Source organism: Macaca nemestrina, chromosome 5, assembly GCF_043159975.1.
Source record: "Macaca nemestrina isolate mMacNem1 chromosome 5, mMacNem.hap1, whole genome shotgun sequence".
Taxonomy (NCBI): Eukaryota; Metazoa; Chordata; class Mammalia; order Primates; family Cercopithecidae; genus Macaca; species Macaca nemestrina.
Window position 1 is genome coordinate 49,459,141 of NC_092129.1, and position 19,571 is coordinate 49,478,711.

At 36.3% G+C, this 19,571-nt stretch overlaps 1 protein-coding gene across 8 annotated transcripts in view; it reads left to right on the top strand.

The window, feature by feature from the left end:
- LOC105465799 (utrophin) overlaps window positions 1–19,571 on the top strand; it is a 579,736-nt gene that overhangs the window by 234,086 nt on the left and 326,079 nt on the right. For all 8 annotated transcript variants that reach the window (XM_071096556.1, XM_071096557.1, XM_071096560.1 and 5 more), the window contains 5 exons: window positions 588–760; window positions 8,613–8,763; window positions 10,674–10,849; window positions 15,132–15,267; window positions 16,869–17,018. In XM_071096556.1, the coding sequence (XP_070952657.1) occupies window positions 588–760; window positions 8,613–8,763; window positions 10,674–10,849; window positions 15,132–15,267; window positions 16,869–17,018 (786 nt within the window). The remainder of the gene's footprint in view (window positions 1–587; window positions 761–8,612; window positions 8,764–10,673; window positions 10,850–15,131; window positions 15,268–16,868; window positions 17,019–19,571) is intronic.

A 19,571-nucleotide genomic window follows, 5' to 3' on the forward strand; every position in this document is an offset into this window, starting at 1 on the left:
GAGACACAGACCACCTTCCTGTCTTGTAAACTAGATTGTCAGTTGATGTTAATTGTCGGCATTTATCAGGCAATCTATAATGGTTTAAAATTGGCCAGTTGTTGAGGTGTGGAATGGCATCTTGATTGTAAGTTAATTAAACTTTTAAATTCTAGCAAGGCATTTTCATGTAACTTGATTGCATTTATATTTAAAGTCACAGTAAACTCACTGATAATATGGATTTGATAGTGCATTCCTCTCATTTAAACTAGCATTATTAGATATTTGAAAATATCAGTATTTCCAGCTTCAAATACCTCATTACCTATAGAGAATGTTACTGAAGCTTTTCATGTGTCATGTACAAATGCTACTATTGTGAGGATTTCTTTTCCTGCCATGAGTATATTATGTAGCATATTCCACACACTTTGGCCAAAACAGGGTATTATTTTTTAAAAAAGTTTCCAGTTGTGTGATTAACAATGATTATATCTCATTATTATTTCAAATGAGTGTTCTACAATATAAATTTCTGGTCATCTGTGATTCCTTTTTTTTGTTACTTTGCTGGATTTTGTTAATCTATGACAATATATTTTTAGAATATCAAAGACCAACTGGACAAACTTGGAGAGCAGATTGCAGTCATTCATGAAAAACAGCCAGATGTCATCCTTGAAGCCTCTGGACCTGAAGCCATTCAGATCAGAGATACGCTTACTCAGCTGAATGCAAAATGGGACAGAATTAATAGAATGTACAGTGATCGGAAAGGGTAGGTGTAAATGAAATTAATGTTTAAGTTAAAAAAATGCCTGCAAGTTCATGGGCCATGAAATGAGTCGTGTGGACATTGAGATTAATGAGAACATGTTTCATATCCTTGTAGGATGCCCTGTTTTTTTTTTTTTTTTCTTTTGAGAAGGAGTCTTGCTCTGTCACCAGGCTGGTGTGCAATGGAGCGATCTCGGCTCACTGCAACTTCTGCCTCCCAGGTTCAAGAGATTCTCCTGCCTCAGCCTCCCAAGTAGCTGGGATTATAGGTGCACACCACCACGCCTGGCTAATTTTTGTATTTTTAGTAGCGATGGGGTTTCACCATGTTGGTCTGGCTGGTATCGAACTCCTGACTTCAGGCAGTCTGCCTGCCTCGGCCTCCCAAAGTGCTGGGATTACAGGTGTGAGCCACTGCACCCGGCTGTATGCCCTGTTTAATAAATTGTGATAAGTATAGGTCCTTAAAGGAGAAATGTGATCATATATAGATGACCATTTATAACACAATATCTTAATAATATGGAAGCACTTCAAATTTTTAGTGTCTAAATACAGTCCATTCTCTTTAAAAAAATTAAATAAATTTTTCATTAATGTTCACTTTCTCAGCACGCTTGATAATTAATATGAGTGAAGAACAGAGGCAGCTACAGATAATTAGAATCCATATATAATACCAAACTCTTTTTAATAATCTTCTGTTTAAATGAATGCTTTTGAGCCTTCTTCTTACTAGATTTTGACCAGGCCTGTTAATAGGTAGAAATGAAAACAGTTGAGATTTTTGCCAGTAGCTGTGGATGTGATGGAAAGACAAATAAATTATGAAATAACCCAATGGAAAGTGCTGTATAAGAGGAAAGGGAGCACAGAATAATACTTTGGGTAATGAGAGACATACGCACAAAACTAGGCATCATGTTCCTTGTCTTTTTTTATTTTAGCCCACATATTTCAATGTGACTAATCCTTGAAAAGATAGCTTTTAGTGGCCTTTGGTATATTCATTGGTTGGATTTTACAAATTTTCCCTTTGTACGTTTGGAGAACATTCTTTTATGTACATCTTTATCCGTACTTAAATTTCTTTAGGTTTGATCATTAGATACAGACAAATTTCTTTAAAAATAATGATATTTTAAACCTCTGTGTTATATCATGAAATTGGTTACTTTATCCCTGCCAACAGTATTTGTAAAAATGCCCTTCATTTTGAGCCCTTACTAACATTAACAGTTTTTTTTATTGTTTAAAAAAATCTTTGCCAATGTAATAGTGATAGATTACACCTCAATTTTATTTTTATTTTTTAATTTTTAGTGCTACTAATTTGTGTACATTAATTTTGTATCCTGAAACTTTGCTGAATTTATTTACCAGTTCTAGGAGCTTTTTTGGATGAGTCTTTAGGGTTTTCTAGGTATATGATCATCTTATCAGCAAACAGTAACAGTTTGACTTCCTTTTAACCGATTCAGATGCCCTTTCTTTCTTTCTCTTGTCTGATTGCTCTGTCTAGGACTTCCGGTACTATGTTGAATAGAAGTAGTGAAAGTGGGCATCTTTTTCTTGTTCCAGTTCTCAGGGGGAATGCTTTCAACTTTTCCTCCTTCAGTATAATGTTGGCTATGGGCTAAAAGTCATAGATGACTTTTATTACCTGAAGGTATGTTCCCTCTATGCCAGTTTTGCTGAGGATTTTAATCATAAAGTGATGCTAGATTTTGTCAAATGCCTTGTCTCAGTCTATTGAGATGATTGTGTGATTTTTGTTTTAAGTCTCTTTATGTGGTGTATCACATTTATTGACTTGTGTATTTTAAACCATCCCTGCATCACCAGTATGAAACCCACTTGAACATAGTTTATTCTCTTTTTCATATTCTGTTGGATTCAGTTAGCTAGTATTTTGTTGAGGATTTTTGCATCTATCTTCATCAGGGATTTAGTCTGTAGTTTTCTTTTCTGTTATGTCCTTTACTGGGTTTGGTATTACGGTAGTACTGGCTTCATGGAATAATTTAGGGAGGATTTCCTCTCTCTCTATCTTTGGGAATAGTGTCAGTTGGATTGGTACCAATTCTTCTTTGAATGTCTGATAGAATTCAGCTCTGAATCCATCGGGTCCTTGACTATTTTTTGCTGGTAATTTTTTAATCATGATTTTAATCTTGCTGCTTGTCATTGGTCTGTTTAGAGTTTCCGTTTCTTCCTGGTTTAATTTAGAAGGGATGTATATTTCCAGGAATTTATCCATCTCCTCTAGGTTTTCTAGTTTATGCATGTAAAAGTGTTCATAATGGCCTTGATCTTTTGTATTTCTGTGGCATCAGTTGTAAGATCACCCATTTTGTTGCTAATTGAACTAATTTGGATCCTTTCTCTTTTGTTAGTTAATCTCACCAATAGTCTATCAATTTTATTTATCTCTTCGGAGAACCAGCTTTTTGTTTCATTTATTTTTTTGTATTTTTTTTTTGTTTGTTTCACTTTCATTTAGTTTTGCTCTGATCTTGGTTATTTTCTTTCCTTCTGCTGGATTTGGGTGTGGTTTGTTCTTGTTTCTCTAGTTTCTTAAGGTGTGACTTTGGATTGTCTATTTGTGCTCTTTTAGACTCTTTGATGTAGGTATTTAATGCTATGAACTTTCCTCTTAGCATTGCTTTTGCCATATCCTAAAAGTTTTGATAGGTTCTGTCGCTATTATCATTCAGTTCAAAAAATTTTTAAATTTCCATCTTGATTTCATTGTTGACCCAATAATCATTCATGAGCAGGTTATTTCATTTCCATATATTTGTATGGTTTTGAGGGTTCCTTTCAGGGTTGATTTCCAATTTTATTCCACTGTGGTCTGAGAGAGTACTTGATGTAATTTTAGTTTTCTTAAATTTGTTGAGATTTGTTTTGTGGCTTATCACATGGTTTATCTTGGAGAATGTTCTGTGTGCTCATGAGTAGAAAATATATTCTGCGGTTGTTGGTTAGAATGTTCCATAAATATCTGTTAAGTCCATTTGTTCTAGGGTATAGTTTAATTCCATTGTTTCTTTGTTGACTTTCTGTCTTGATGACTTGTGTAGTGCTATCAGTGGAGTGTAGAAGTCTACCACTATTAATGTGTTGCTGTTTATTTCATTTTTTAGGTCTAGTAGTAATTGTTTTACAAATTTGGGAGCTCTCATGTTAGGTGCATATATATTTAGGATTGTGATAATTTCCTGTTGAACTAGTCCTTTTATCATTGTACAATGTCCCTTTTTGTCTTTTTTAACTGCTGTTGCTTTAACATTTATTTTGTCTGATATAAGAATAGCTACTCCTGCTTGCTTGTGGTGTCCATTTGGATGGACTATCTTTTTCCACCCCTTTACCTTAAGTTTATGTGAGTTTTTATGTGTCAGGTGAGTCTCTTGAAGACAGCAGATACTTGGTTGGTGAATTTTTATCCATTCTTCTATTCTGTATCTTTTAAATGGAGCATTTAGGCCATTTACATTCAATGTTAGTATTGAGATGTGAGGTACTATTCTATTTATCATGATATTTGTTGCCTCAATACCTTGTTTTTTTTTTTTATTTTGTTATAGTTAACAGGTTCTTTTATGCTTTTATTATTTTTTGAGACAGTCTTGCTCTGTCACCCAGGCTGGAGTGCTGTGGCATGATCTCGGCTCACTGCAACCTCTGCCACTCAGGTTCAAGCAACTCTCCGTCTCAGCCTCCTGAGTAGCTGGGGCTACAGGTGCCTACCACCATGCCTGGCTAATTTTTTTTGTACTTTTTAGTAGAGATGGGGTTTCACCATGTTGGCCAGGCTAGTCTCAAACTCCTGACCTCAGGTAATCTGCCTGCCTTGGCCTCCCAAAGTGCTGGGATTACAGATGTGAGCCACCACACCTGGCTGAGATTTATGCTTCAAGGAGATTCTATTTTGTTCTATTTCTAGGATTTGTTTCACGACTTAGAGCTGCTTCTGTCTTGCTGGCTTGGTAGCAGCAAATTCTCTCAGTATTTGTCTGAAAAAGACTATTTTTCCTTCATTGATGAAGCTTAGTTTCACTGGATACAAAATTCCTGGCTGATAATTTTTTTGTTTAAGGAGGCTGAAGATAGGACTCCAATCTCTTCTAGCTTGTAAGGTTTCTGCTGAGAAATCTGCTGTTAATCTGACAGGTTCTTCTTTATAGGTTACCTGATGCTTTTACCTCACAACTGTTAATATTCTTTCCTTCTTATTGACTTTAGGTAACCTGATGACCATGTGCCTAGGCAATGATCTTTTTGAGCTTTTCGTATTTGGATATCTAGATCTCTAGCAAAGCCAGGAGGTTTTCCTCAATAATTCCCTAAAATATGTTTTCCATACTTTTAGATTTCTCTTTTTCCTTGGGAACACAAATTATTCTTTGTTCTTTTAACATAATCCCAAACTTCACGGAGGCTTTGTTCATTTTTAAAAATTCTTTTTTCTTTTTCTTTATCAGATTGTGTTAATTCAAAAACCTTGTCTTTGAGCTCTGAAGTTCTTTCTTCTACTTGTTTGATTCTCTTGCTGAGACTTTCCAGTGCATTTTGCATTTCTCGAAGTGTGTCCTTGATTTCCAGAAGCTGTGATTGTTTTTTATTTTGCTATTTATTTCACTGGAGATTTTTTCATTCACATACTGTGTCATTGTTTTGATTTCTTTAAGTTGGACTTCACCTTTCACTGGTGCCTCCTTGATTGGTTTAATAATTGACCTTCTGAATTCTTTTTCTGGCAATTCAGAGATTTTATCCTGGTTTGGATCCATTGCTGGTGAGCTAGTGTGATCTTTTTTTTTTTTTTTTCTTCTTGAGATGGAGTCTCACTCTGTTGCCCAGGCTGGAGTGCAATGGCATGATCTCCCCACTGCAACCTCCGCCTCCCAGGTTTGAGTGATTCTCCTGCCTCAGCCTCCTGAGTAGCTGGGATTACAGGCATGCATCACCATACCCAGCTTATTTTTGTATTTTTGGTAGAGACGGGGTTTCCCCATGTTGGCCAGGCTGGTCTTGAACTGCTGACCTCAGGTTATCTGCCTGCCTCGGCATCCCAAAGTGCTGGGATTATAGGCATAAGCCACTGTGCCCAGCCTAGTATGATCTTTTTAGGTGTTTTAAAGAACCTTATTTTGTCATATTACCATAACTGGTTTTTGGGTTTCTTCTCATTTGGGTGGAACATGTCAGAGGGAAGGTCTGGGACTCAATGGCTGCTCTTCTGATTCTTTTGTCCCACAAAGAACTCCCTTGATTTGGTGCTCTCCTCCTTCCCCTAGGGATGGGGCTTCCTGAGAGCTGAACTGCAGTTATTGTTATTTCTCTTCTGAAGCTAGCCGTCCAGCAGAGCTACTGGGCACCGAGCTGGTACTGGGGAGTGTCTGCAGAGAGTCCCATGATGTGATGTGATCTGTCTTCAGGTGTCTCAGCTGTGGATACCAGCACTTGGTCGGGTGAAAGTAACAGGGGAGTGAAGTGGACTCTGTGAGAGTCCTTGGTTGTATTTTGGTTAAGTTCGCTGGTTTTCTATTCGTTGGCCCCCAGCCAGGAGATGGTGCTTACAAGAGAGCATCAGCTGCAGTAGTATAGACAGGATTAGGTGATCGGCAGGGCCATAGAGTTCCTAAGAGATTATGTTCTTTCTCTTTGGCTACTGGGGCGAGTTGAGAATGACCATCAGGTTGGGGCAGGGTTAGGTGTATCTGAGTCAGACTCTCCTTGTGCATGGCTTGTTGTGGCTGCTGTAGGGATTAGGGGTGTGGTTCCCAGGCCAGTGGAGTTATGTTCCCAGGGGCATTATGGCTGTCTTTGCTGCATCACACAGGTCACCAGGGAAGTGGGGGAAAGCCTGCAGCGGCAGGCCTCACTCAGCTTCCACGCAGCCCACGGCCCAAAAGGCCAGTCTCACTCCTATCAGGACCTCCTTCTGCTGCCACCCCCCAGCCCACCCAACAGCACTGGGTTTATTTCCAGGCAGCTGGTGAGCAGGGTTCAGAACTTGCCCTAGGTGACAAGTCTCCCAGCTGAGAGCACAAGCTGGTCTCCAGTTCCTCGGCTCTCCCATGCAGCATGCAGCAGCATTCCGCCTACTTCAAAGGGTCTGTAGATTCTCTCAGTTTTCCTGATATGTTTCTGCAGTAGTTCTTGGGACAAAAGTCCACTGTGTGTCTGCACATGCTGCTGTTTGTCTGAGTGGGAGCTGCAAGTTAGTCCTTCCTTCTATCTACCACTTTTTTTCTCTCTTTCACTGATGATACTTTCTAAGTTTAATGTTTATATTTTCAAAGTCTTTAGATCTTTGAAACAGTCTTATAGCATCCCGAATTTGGAAATTGTGATTGTTGTGTAGTTACTGTGAATTTTTGCAAGTGACAATGAGTGTCTTAATATCATCTCATAGTGCCCTTTTTTTAAAGAGCTTTTTTTTTTTTCATGCTTAATAGAAAATTGCTTTACTGTGGGCAGTGTTAGCAAAATTTTAAAAGTAATTTTCATGGAAAAAGATGATATACACATTATTTAGGAGTTATTGATATTAGGAGCCATTTTATTTTAAAAAAATATGTATCTTATTACATAAAATATAAATTTTATTAACATTGTTAAGATCTCAGCGATCATTTCTAAAACTCAGCTCCATTACTCTAAACAAAAAGATAGGAGAAAAAATTATTTAGGATCCTAGTCCAATAAAGCTTTTCCTTTTTATACTTGTTTCATGTATTCTGAATATGACAAGCACTCGGTTTTACTTTGCCATCTTTAGAAGAATTTGGTTTAAACAGAAATCTCAATAGCCCTCTGTCTCATTGCATAACTTGGGCTCTGCATGCAGTTTTATACTTTGCTGTATTTAGGTAAATGGGACCCTCAGGACCAGTGATTACCCGAAGTACGTTAATCTGCTCAGGCAGCCATAATAAAATAACGTAGACTGGGTGGCTTAAACAACAGACATTTACTTTCCTACAGTTCTGGAGGGCTGGAAGTTCAAGATCAAGGTGCCAGTAGAGTTGATGTCTAGTGAGGACTCTCTTACTGGCTTGCAGATGGCCACCTTGCTGTGTCCTCATATGAGAGGGCTCTGTGGTGCCTCTTCCACTTACTATAAGGACACCAGTCCTTTCAGACTAGAGCCCCACACTTATGACCTCTTTTAACCTTATTTGTGTCCTGAAAAGCTCGATCTCTAAGTACAGTCACATTGTGGGGTTAGGGCTTTAACACAAGAATTTTGATTGGACACAATTCTGTATATAACATATAGATAATGGAGTATATGGGCATTTTGAAGTGTTTTGGCTTTTTGTGCTTTATTCTTGCCAGGAATTAAGTGTTCTGGTATTAAAACGACATATTTTTCCCCAAGAAAATAATGAATCATATTTTATATTTCATGGTATTTAAATGTTAAATGCATAAAGTTGGATGGGTTAACATGCCTAGGACTAATTGATCCTGATTTTTCAAGCCAGAAAAGGCTACGTCTTTTTAGTTGAAAAGCTGCTCGAATGTGTGCATGAGTGTGTTCATGAGTGTGTGTGTATGTGTATGTGAGTGTGCATGTGTGTATGTATGAGAGAGAGGATTTGGTAGCTGGTGGTGTGAGCAGATTGCTTTGCCCTTGGTGTGATGCCTATATCTCTAAGAGGAATTATTACCTGTATCCCACTACGAAAATTGGTTTTGTGGAACAATAGGCTGTGAATTCAGTTTTTTGAGGTCTTTCTGTTTAAATGAGATTTGATTTTCTTTTTTAGAAAAATTGTTCCTAGGCAGTCCTGGAAAGTTTAGAAACCTATTTTATTTTGTTTGTTTTCCTCTAGTTATTTTGATAGGGCTATGGAAGAATGGAGACAGTTCCATTGTGACCTTAATGACCTCACACAGTGGATAACAGAGGCTGAAGAATTACTGGTTGATACCTGTGCTCCAGGTGGCAGCCTGGACTTAGAGAAAGCCAGGATACATCAGCAGGTGAGTGTTTTCTGTTAGAGGAGGGGAATTACACATATGGTTAGTGTATGCCTATTAAGACAGATTTCAGAAGTAGGGACAAAATATATTATTTTTTCAGAAGCCAATGGACAATTTGTAATTTTTGTTCCAGTTCTTGTTACCAGTTATAAAAGTTTAAGAAATTGGTCAATCACAATTTTCAATCAAGATTTCAAAGAGATGTAAATAAAAATACTCTTTAGTGGGTAATGTGAAATACAATTTTATTTAAACAATTTTATGTTTAGAATACGATTTGTAAAATGTTATGCCTAAGACTATATTAAGAACAGAAAAAATATTTGCATGCCTCACCTGTGTTTTTTGTACTTAAAACACTTAGGCATCTCATTTTTCTTTGTATCATTGATAATTATCATAAAGTAAATTATCCTGGAGCGACAGCAGGGCAGCTGCTCATGTAAGTCTAATTCAGTCTTGGGAAAATATAACACAAAGTTAGTTCTGCTGATGACAACAGCTCTTTAAAAATAACAATAGAAAGCACACACAATTTTAATTCTACCGTTGATAAAAATATTTTCTCTTTTATTAAATTTTTAAAATGTATTTTATTTAGAAGGACACGACAAGTTAAAGATAATTCATTTATTTTTCTTATAAATGTGTTAATGTGGCCGGGCGCGGTGCCTCACTCTTGTAATCCCAGCATTTTGGGAGGCCAAAGCGGGTGGATTACGAAGTCAGGAGATCAAGACCATCCTGGCTAACACAGTGAAACCCTGTCTCTACTAAAAATACAAAAAATTAGCCAGGTGTGGTGGCGGGCACCTGCAGTTCCAGGTACTTGGGAGGCTGAGGCAGGAGAATCACTTGAACCTGGGAGGTGGAGGTTGCAGTGAGCCAAGATTGTGCCACTGCACTCCAGCCTGGGTGACAGAGCGAGATTCTGTCTCAAAATAAATAAATAAATAAATAAATAAATAAATAAATAAATAATTGTGTTAAGGCATTTTTCTTATTTTTGGAGTTACAGATAAGTGTTTAAATTTGACTTGAAAATATCCATTTAATCTGTTACTTAAACACTTGTAGGCCAGTGTATTGATCTGTTCTCATGCTGCTAATAAAGACATACCTGAGACTGGGTTATTTATAAAGGAAAGAGGTTTAATTGACTCATAGGTCAGCATCGCTGGGGAGGCCACAGGAAATGTACAATCATGGTGGAAGGGGAAAGAAACATGTCCTTCTTCATATGGCGGCAGGAGAGAGAAGTGCTGAGCAAAGTGGGGGAAAAGTCCCTTATAAAACCATCAGATCACTATCACTAGAACAGCATGAGGGTAACCACCCCCATGACTCAGTTACCTCCTACTGGGTCCCTCCCATGTCATGTGGGGATTATGGGAGGTACAATTCAAGATGAGATTTAGGTGGGGACACAACCAAACCATATCAACCAGTGAAGCAATATCTTAGTAAAATGCACATTTAGGTTTACTTGTATATGGTAGGACACAAGGATATAAGGATATATTGGGGTATATAATTTTTTTAAAGCAGTGCTTTCAAGTACTTGTTTGGAAGAAGGTGAGCAACTCATTTTCATCAAACATGATTGATTCTTATGCTTTAATGTAAACAGCTATTATTCATTTTAGTTATTAAGCTGTCCTATTTCCTTGTATTTTGCCTGATGACATTCATGAGGATGGGTTAGATTTCAAAATAGATTTCATTTAGCATGTTCATTGAAATGTAATTAAATTGTTTTAAAATGCCTTTTTTTTTTTTTAACATAAAATATCTTTCCAGGAATTTGTTTCTGTCACACTTAAATTGATACCACAATACTTGGGTGGACTCACTGCATCAGAATCATTTAATTATTGGTGAAATTAATCTTGAGTTGTGCTCTGTTACAGGTACTTGAGGAAGGCATCAGCAGCCACCGGCCCAGTTTTGCAGCACTAAACAGAACTGGGGATGGGATTGTGCAGAAACTCTCCCAGGCAGATGGAAGCTTCTTGAAAGACAAACTGGCAGGTTTAAACCAACGTTGGGATGCAATTATTGCAGAAGTGAAGGATAGGCAGCCAAGGTGATTTAGCTATGATTGTTTGCAGGCACAAGAGTGAACATATTTTGAATAGAATCTTTAAAGATGCAATCCAATGAGTTCTTTTATTGTTTGACATTATAATAGGAATTTTACTGACATTTAAGACCTCTGCTGCCCACTTTCCCCCTTCCTGTATTTTTAGGCTGTCCATAAAGTCTCACTTTTCTACTCAAATATTACATATGTAAAAACCAAACACCTTTATTCCTTTTATTTACAACTGCTTATTATGATATGGTGATTACGGTGGGAATTTAAAGTAGTTGAAATAACTGAAACTCCAGGTTTCAGGTTTGAAAGTCTGGGTTCAAGATCAGACCTTCCCTTTGCTTATTTCCTGACTGAACCTACCTTAGTAATCTGTCTCACTAAGTTGTTTTAGTGTCAAATGTTGTGTTCTATTCGTGCTTTGCAAATAATAAAGTTCTTCATCTATGTAATATACTAATATAATATAGTATTATTAATTTTTATGTCAGATTATGTTACAGTGACTCAGATTTTATTTGGGCATCTTCTGGTTGCAAATATGTTTGATTACCAAGGAATATAATGCTCAACACTATATACAATTTCCATATTTAAAATTATTTGACATTATTTTCTGAGACAGTCAAGATTTAATGAATGATTTCTACTTTGCTTCATGTATTTCGTCATTAATGATCTTTTTTGTTTGTTTCTTTTTCGTAGTTTAGGGTTAAAAATTCCACTATATTTTTTTTCTGTTAATTTTAACTCTGTTGATGAAGTATTATTTTAGTGATAAGCTATCATTTTGTGAAAGGCCAATCTAATACTTTATCAGATCCAGTATTATGCAACCTAAAATATTCAAGGATCATGTGACCTACAGTTGCTTTTCATTTTAAAAATCTATAATTTTGTGTGTTTTGTTAAGAGACAAATAATAATTTGTATGTTTTGGTTGAGAGAGTACCACATGGCAGGGAGAGTATTTGGCACCTTGCACACATTGCCTTGTTTAGGAGTCATGACTCACCTCTTAGGCAACTATTAGGCCTTGTACAGCTTTAGAAACTGAGGCTAAGAGGCAAGGTTAAGTAACTTGTCCAAGATGTCATAGAAAGTAAGTGATCGTGCTATCTTATGCTCTCAAATATTACGCTGTACAAATTTAGAAAGAACACAGAACTCTCTGGCCAAAGTGTCTTCCTCTGGAAATGAGAACTATGATATCACCACAGAGGATTGTCATGAGGATTAAATGCAATAGTGTTTGCAAAATGTACATGCCTTGACTATTCATAGTAAACACTTAAAGTATCTATTTCTGATGAAAGCAAGTTAGCTTAGAACTTATTCTCTAAGCATATTGCTGAATTTTGCCAATGATTGATTAATGACTTGATCAGTATTTATTGAGCTCTATGTTTAGACTGAAGATACGAGTATGATTAAGGAACTCTAAGAATAAGAAAATGATGAAAGAAAACATCATTAAAGAGATAAGAGTGTCACAGAGGCAGATATGATGGGCTGTGGAATTTAAGTGTCATAGAGGAAGCATGCCAAAGCTGAGTTTTAAAGCATTTATAGCAATTTCCTATAAATTTCTAGGCAGAAGAAGTAAAACAGCAGAAGTGGGAGGTATGAATGGCATCCTCGTGTGAGAGATCTGCAAAGGATTGAAAGGAGAGGAGGGTTCAATGACCAGGGGAAGGATTGGAAAATGAGGTCCCATAAGATCTTATATGTCATGCTATTCAGTTTGCATGGAGGGTCTTAGCTTGAAATGATTTATCTCCTAGACCTTTATTGTTTTTTTGAGACAGAGTCTTGCTCTGTCACCCAGTCTGGAGTGCAGTGGCATGATGTCAGCTCACTACAACCTCTGCCTCCTGAGCTCAGGCAATTCTCATGCCTCAGCCTCCTTAGTATCTGGGAAGACAGGTGCCTGCCACCATGCCTGGCTAATTTTCATATTTTTAGTAGAGATGGCATTTCACCATGTTGGCCAGGCTGGTCTAGAACTCCTGGCCTCAAGTTGATCCGCTGGCCTTGACCTCTCAAAATTCTGGGATTATAGGCATGAGCCACAGTGCCTGTCCTCTCCTAGACCTTTTTAAGGAAAAACATGTACCTGCTGGGAGGGTTTTAACCATAAATGCAGAAATTCTTCTAAAGATAGATCTCTGTGGAGTGTGGTAATTACAGCTGCTAAAACTCACAAGGTGAAGGTAATACATGTTTTTACTCTTTTTGTGGAAGTGAAAAGAATAATGAATCTCTTCTCCAACAGCTTATATTTTGACTAAAACAATGTTTATCTTCATAAATTAATGCTAAACTTCATTTTAGGTTTGTGATCTATATTAAATTGGGACCATCTTGGGTAGATTGCATATATATTGTTAATAAAGTCATTGAAAATTATCACGCAGTTCAATTTGTTTTTGTATTGAGTGCCTGTCGTTAAGTATTTGCATAGTTCAGCAACCTGCGGAGTTATTTCTTTCCTTTTTTGGAGACAAGGTCTTGTTCTGATACCCAGGCTGGAGCGGAATGGTGGAGTCATAGCTCACTGCATCCTTGAGCCCCTGGGCTCCAGCAATCCTTTCACCTTAGTCTTCTGAGTAGTTGGGGCTGCAAGTGTGTGCCACCACACCCAGCAGATTTTTAAACTGTTTGTAAAAATAAGGTCTCACCATGTTGTCCAGGCTGGTCTCGAACTCCTAGGCTCAAGTGATCCTCCTGCCTCAGTCTCTCAAAGTGCTGGGATTACAGCCATGAGCCACCATGCCCAGTGGGTTATTCGTTAGTGAGCAATTGTTATCTTCTGTTAGAACATGAATTTATAATTTGTTTTTACTCTTGGAGGTAACATTTAAAAGGTAGATTATATTTAGCTAATTTGCAGATGAAAATATTGGGTGACTCAAATATATCTTATTGAAATCATTTGATAATGCTAGTTTCCTTTATAGTTCTGTTTTCAAAGTACTAAATTAGTCATGATCATGAAACATTGGAAAGTGAAATTTCAACCGTTTTTTGGAAACAAAGGCCTATAATAATATTTTGGGTGTTTCCAAAGTCATTATTTAAGTTAAATACTTTTCACTATGGAGGGTAGATTACTTGGTTTAGTCTTAGTAATTAGTGCTATTGCTGTATTTATTTATTTTTTATCTCAAAGGAGCATTCTTTCTCGATGGATACTTAAAAATTATGATTTTGTAGTTATTTTCATTTTTTAAACATTATACATCAAATATTGACTGTTTATTAAATATGTGAGTATTATTTAGTATTTTATTACATGTATTGCAAGATTATGTTAGACCTTTTGTGAATAAAAATGAAAACTCCTAGCCGTTAAACCATAAATTCTTATTAGGGATGATATGATATAATTCATTTAAAAATTGCATTCAGTTTTTAAACCAGCAGTTAATCATAGCAGCTATAAAAATAAAGATACCACCAGGCTTTTAATAGCTTTCAAATCCTTTTAAAAAACACATAATCTTATTTGTCATATGAGTTCTAATCATATTCCTATCTTTTGACAGATGGTTTATATTCTTATAAATGTTATTCTTACAACACTATAAAGATCTAATTGAGGCAGTTCCTTTTTTATATTCATTTGACTGTTTTCCTTGCATCATTTAAAATTTCTGCTTTTTTTCTACATCTTTTTGTAACTTAGTTCTATATTCAAATATAATGGTTATTTTAATAAACAAGCCAAATTCACATGTTTCTTGTCTTCCCTAATACTTGTAAGATTCTCCCATTCTTTGTGCCTTGCTTTTTTCTTATTCTTTCTGTCCTATGAATAACGTAGAGTAATAGTTACCACCTAATGTGATAACATGTCATATAATGATTCCTTTCAGTATTCGTGGAACACTCAAAGAGAATTATACTTTTTCCCTATTATTTTAGATAAAGACATTTTTCATGTTTTAAAAAATTTCCATTATGTTGCAGAGTGGTATCTAACTTTTAAAAAGTCTTGTATTGAATTTCTACATAATTTTTTATGATGAGAGAAGATAATAATCTTTAGTTTCAATGGTTTTGAATTTAATGAAGAAAAAAACTTATTGGTCTATTAAGCAGTCTTTAGCATTGTAGAATACGTAGTTTCACTTAAAAATACATATTAAAATAATTATTAGAAATTATTTATTTTGGGAAATCTTTATTCAGGATATCCAAAGCAAATATATAACTTTCTGCTTAATTGGGCATTTTTTCCTCAATATTTTAAAATAATATATTCTTTTAGGCTGAAAGGAGAAAGCAAGCAGGTGATGGAGTACAGGCATCAGCTAGATGGGATTATCTGTTGGTTAACAAAGGCTGAGCATGCTATGCAAAAGAGATCGACCGCCGAATTGGGAGAAAACCTGCAAGAATTAAGAGTAAGTTGTTTATTTCTCTCTATATGCCTTTGGTGCCCAAACATTATACTTCAGAATCATATACTGCATGTCTGAAGAAGAAAAGGGAAAAGAAACTTGGTACTTTTTGGTAAATGTGGTGAACTTGAAAGAGGAATATCTTTTATTTTTTTAAAGAGCAGTTATAATTTTGGTCTTGCAGAGCTTAAACTTCACTTACATAAAAAGAACAAACTATTATGGTGTCAGTATTAGACCAAAGGTTTTTAGGATATTGTAAACTGACTTTATCATTTTAAAATACAATAGGGCTATGAAATACAGTTTTTTTGTTTTTAGATTTGGAAGACAATTACTGATTATTATCTATAAAGCTGCAAAACTCAGCTTTATAGATAATAATCAGTAATTATCGGAGTGAATTGCTGAGAAACAAAATGCAGCTTGCAATGGGTTTAGCATCATGGTTGTATTAATCAGATTTTCTTTGTTGGTTTGAAACTAACAAGTATTATTTATGGTTGTATATGTATACAATCTATAAAAATTCATACATATATAGATGTATAAATATATTTAAATATCCATAAATTTTGTATTCATAAATATTTATTTTTTGTGTTAAAAATTAAAATACTTGTTGCAGAACACTCAGCATAATATGCTCACATTTTTATTTTAAAAAAGAAATTGTGGGCTGGGTGCTGTGGCTCATGCCTGTAATCCTAGCACTTTGGAAGGCCAAGGCGGGCAGATCACAGGGTCAGGAGATCAAGACAATCCTGGCTAACACGGTGAAACCCCATTTCTACTAAAAATACAAAAAAAAAAAAAAAATTAGCTGGGCTTGGTGGTGGGTGCCTGTAGTCCCAGCTATTCGAGACGCTGAGGCAGGAGAATGGCGTGAACCCAGGAGGCAGAGATTGCAGTGAACCAAGATTGTGCCACTGCACTCCAGCTTGGGTGACAGAGCGAGACTCTGTCTGTCTCAAAAAAAAAAAAAAAAAAAGAAAAGAAATTATGAGTGTGTATTCATACATGTACAAGCATAAAAGTGTATGTGAAAGGTTACTTACTAATTCAATCAGAAATTTTGTCTATAAAGGAGTATGATTGAAACATTTTGAGAAAGAAACATAGAATAATGATGAAAAATATTTTGTGAAACATATATTATGTTTTCTTTTTAAAATGTGACAATATCTAACAAACTTCCTTTTTTATCTAAAATTTTCAATAGTTTCTTTGGGAATGTCTCTTTTGTAAACAATTTGGGGAGAGTTAGAAAAGGTGGGACAGTATATTAGGATGGAATAGCAAGGAGGAGATAAGAACAGAATGTTAAATTAGTAATGTAAAAATAATATATGACCTGGTTAAGAGACAGTGAGTACCAGAGAGCGCATTTGTGCCCAGGATTTCAAAAATACACACGGAAGGCACGTGCTCACTCCCGTTAGTCCTCATTTGTTAGCATGAGCTTAAGCTTCTTATAAGTTTATTTTTCACTTAACAAATTAGAAATTTACATTTATATAATGTCAAAAAGGTTTCTAATACAGTTCTTGAACTTTCCTTTATCTGATTACCTTCTAACTACACCTGTCTTTTAACTTCTCCAGGACTTAACTCAAGAAATGGAAGTACACGCTGAAAAACTCAAATGGCTGAATAGAACTGAATTGGAGATACTTTCAGATAAAAGTCTGAGTTTACCTGAAAGGGATAAAATTTCAGAAAGCTTAAGGACTGTAAATATGACATGGAATAAGGTGTGTATAAAGTTACTATCACACATATCTCAAACTGATTGATTTTGTTGTCAGAGATGTGGGATCATGTAACTGCTTTACTTTCAAGTATATCCAAATGGGACAAATTTTACTAAAGCTTACTAATGTTTATATTTTTTATCGATCATAGACAGAGGCATATATTCTAGAAGAATACTTTTTATTTTATATGGAACTCTTTGGCCTAGGGAATTTATACATTATATACTACATTAAATAATGAATATATGTTGGAATTAGGTAAGAAGATTCCAGTGATTATATTCTGAAAATGAAGACCTTAAAAATAGCATTCTGAGCCGGGTGCATTGGTTCACACCTGTAATCCCAACACTTTGGGAGGCCGAGATGGGCGGGATCACATGAGTCCAGGAATTTGACACCAGCCTGGCCAACACTCTACTTTAGTAGAGTAGAGTGAAACCCCATCTCTACTAAAAATACAAAAATTTGCCAGGCATGGTGGCACATGCCTGTAATCGCAGCTACTTGGGAGGCTGAGGCACGAGAATTGCCTATACCTGGGAGGTGGAGGTTGCAGTGAGCTGCAGTCACTCCACTGGACCCCAGCCTGGGTGACAAACAAACAAACAAAAAAGAAAATAGCATCCTGATTTTGCACATGACTTTTCACACATGTATGTTTATTTTCAATGATTTCATTCATTAAATATATATTTACTAGGTTCCAGTGAAATGTAATGGCATATGACTACAAATACAGCTAAGATATTTTTCCCTCCTACCATTATTATTATTTTTTTGCCATTGAACTGTTAAAAGTAGATAAAATCATAGTTGTTTTTTTTTTTTTTTTTGTTAGACGTGATACATACCATATCAGAGTATGAGGTCTATATAGGACATTAAATGGATATATCTCTGTCCTTGATTTGGATGGACTCCACATCAGTCATTTTCTCTCTCATCCTCTTTAAATGGTAGCCATTATCCTATAGCTAATGATGCAGGTACTTTATTGATCTGGTCTCACTGCCTGTTGAGTCACTGTGATTCACACATGTGTATCTCTGGTCTGGACCTTTCTCCATACTCTAGACTTGCATATACAACTACCTGCTCATATACCTTGCATATACAACTACCTATCTCTCCTTAAATGTCTAGTAGGCACCTCAAACTAACATACACAATCGAGCTCTTGATATCCCTCTCCCTTCTGTGCCTTCATGTACATCTCCCACCTTAGTCAATGGAAGTTTCATCCTTATTATTACTTAGGTCGGAAACATTGGAGTCAATTCTATGGTATATGAATTCTATCACAAAAAGAAGTGAAGAAAACCCCCAAACCAAAAACTATACCTCAGTCACCATTATGAGCTTTTCCTTGAAAGTGCATATCTACTGGATGGATGGTTTATTGGCTAGCCATTATTGGCTACATATGATAAGGCAAACGTAGCAGAAGTTTGACAGTTGTAGATGTCAGATGGCACATAGATGTTTCCACTACAATTCTTTCAACTCTTCTTAGGTCAAAAAATATCATACATTTGACTGCTTCTCACTACCCCCATTGCCACTAACTTGTTTCAAGCCTGCCATTATGTCTTCCCTTGATGACTACAAAGTCTGCCCCACCGATCTCCCCTGCTTCTTCCTTTGCCCTTTGTTATTCTGTGCTAGACAAAGCAGTCAATATGATTGGTTAAAACACAGTTCAGATCAAGTGACTTCTCTGAGCAAAGTCCACCAATGGTTTTCTCTTGCTCAGGGTCAAAGCCAAAATGCATTTTTGGCTTATAAGACTTCTCATGGCCTGGCATCATCTGATCTCTCCTACGATATCCACTGCTCTCTCTCCCCTACATTCCCTTCCAGACATATTAGGTCTTGTGTCCCTTGCCAGAAAGGCTGTCCATATTCAGTCAAAGCACACATATTTATTTAACACGAAGGGTATCAGTGGGTATTCTGCAGAAAAGAGCACAGTGGTTAATTTGGGTGCACTATGTCAGACAAAGCTAGAGCTTTTGTTATTGCAGGATTTCATGTAGATTTTAATATAATTCACTGTGGTGAATTATGAATGTCTGGGGCCAAGAATGCTCATTGTGCAGAAAATCTCAACAAACATACTTTGGTTAATTCTAACATGGGATATTTCATTCATTCATACACTCATTCATTCACTCAATAGGTTTTTATTGGAGTCTTACTTTCTGCCAGGTATCATTTTAAGAGATAGGAATGTATTAAAGAGCACGGCATTCCTTCTAACTCAAGGAGCTTATCATGGATGAGACCAGTAGACAAGCAATTCTAATATCCAGGTACTGATAGGCACATAAAGGTGGAGCACCTGCCTGGCTTTGAGGGGTAGCTGTGGAGGGTTTTGTTGAAAAGATCACATTCCAGTTAATTTATGAAGGATGAATAAGAATTGGTCGGGTGAAGAATGAGGGAAAGGGCAATGTAGAGAGAAGTGGCAAATGAAAGTGTCTAGAAGAGATAGAGAATGAACACAGTGTATATATAGGTCCAGGAAGTAGCTCAATGTAGAATGAA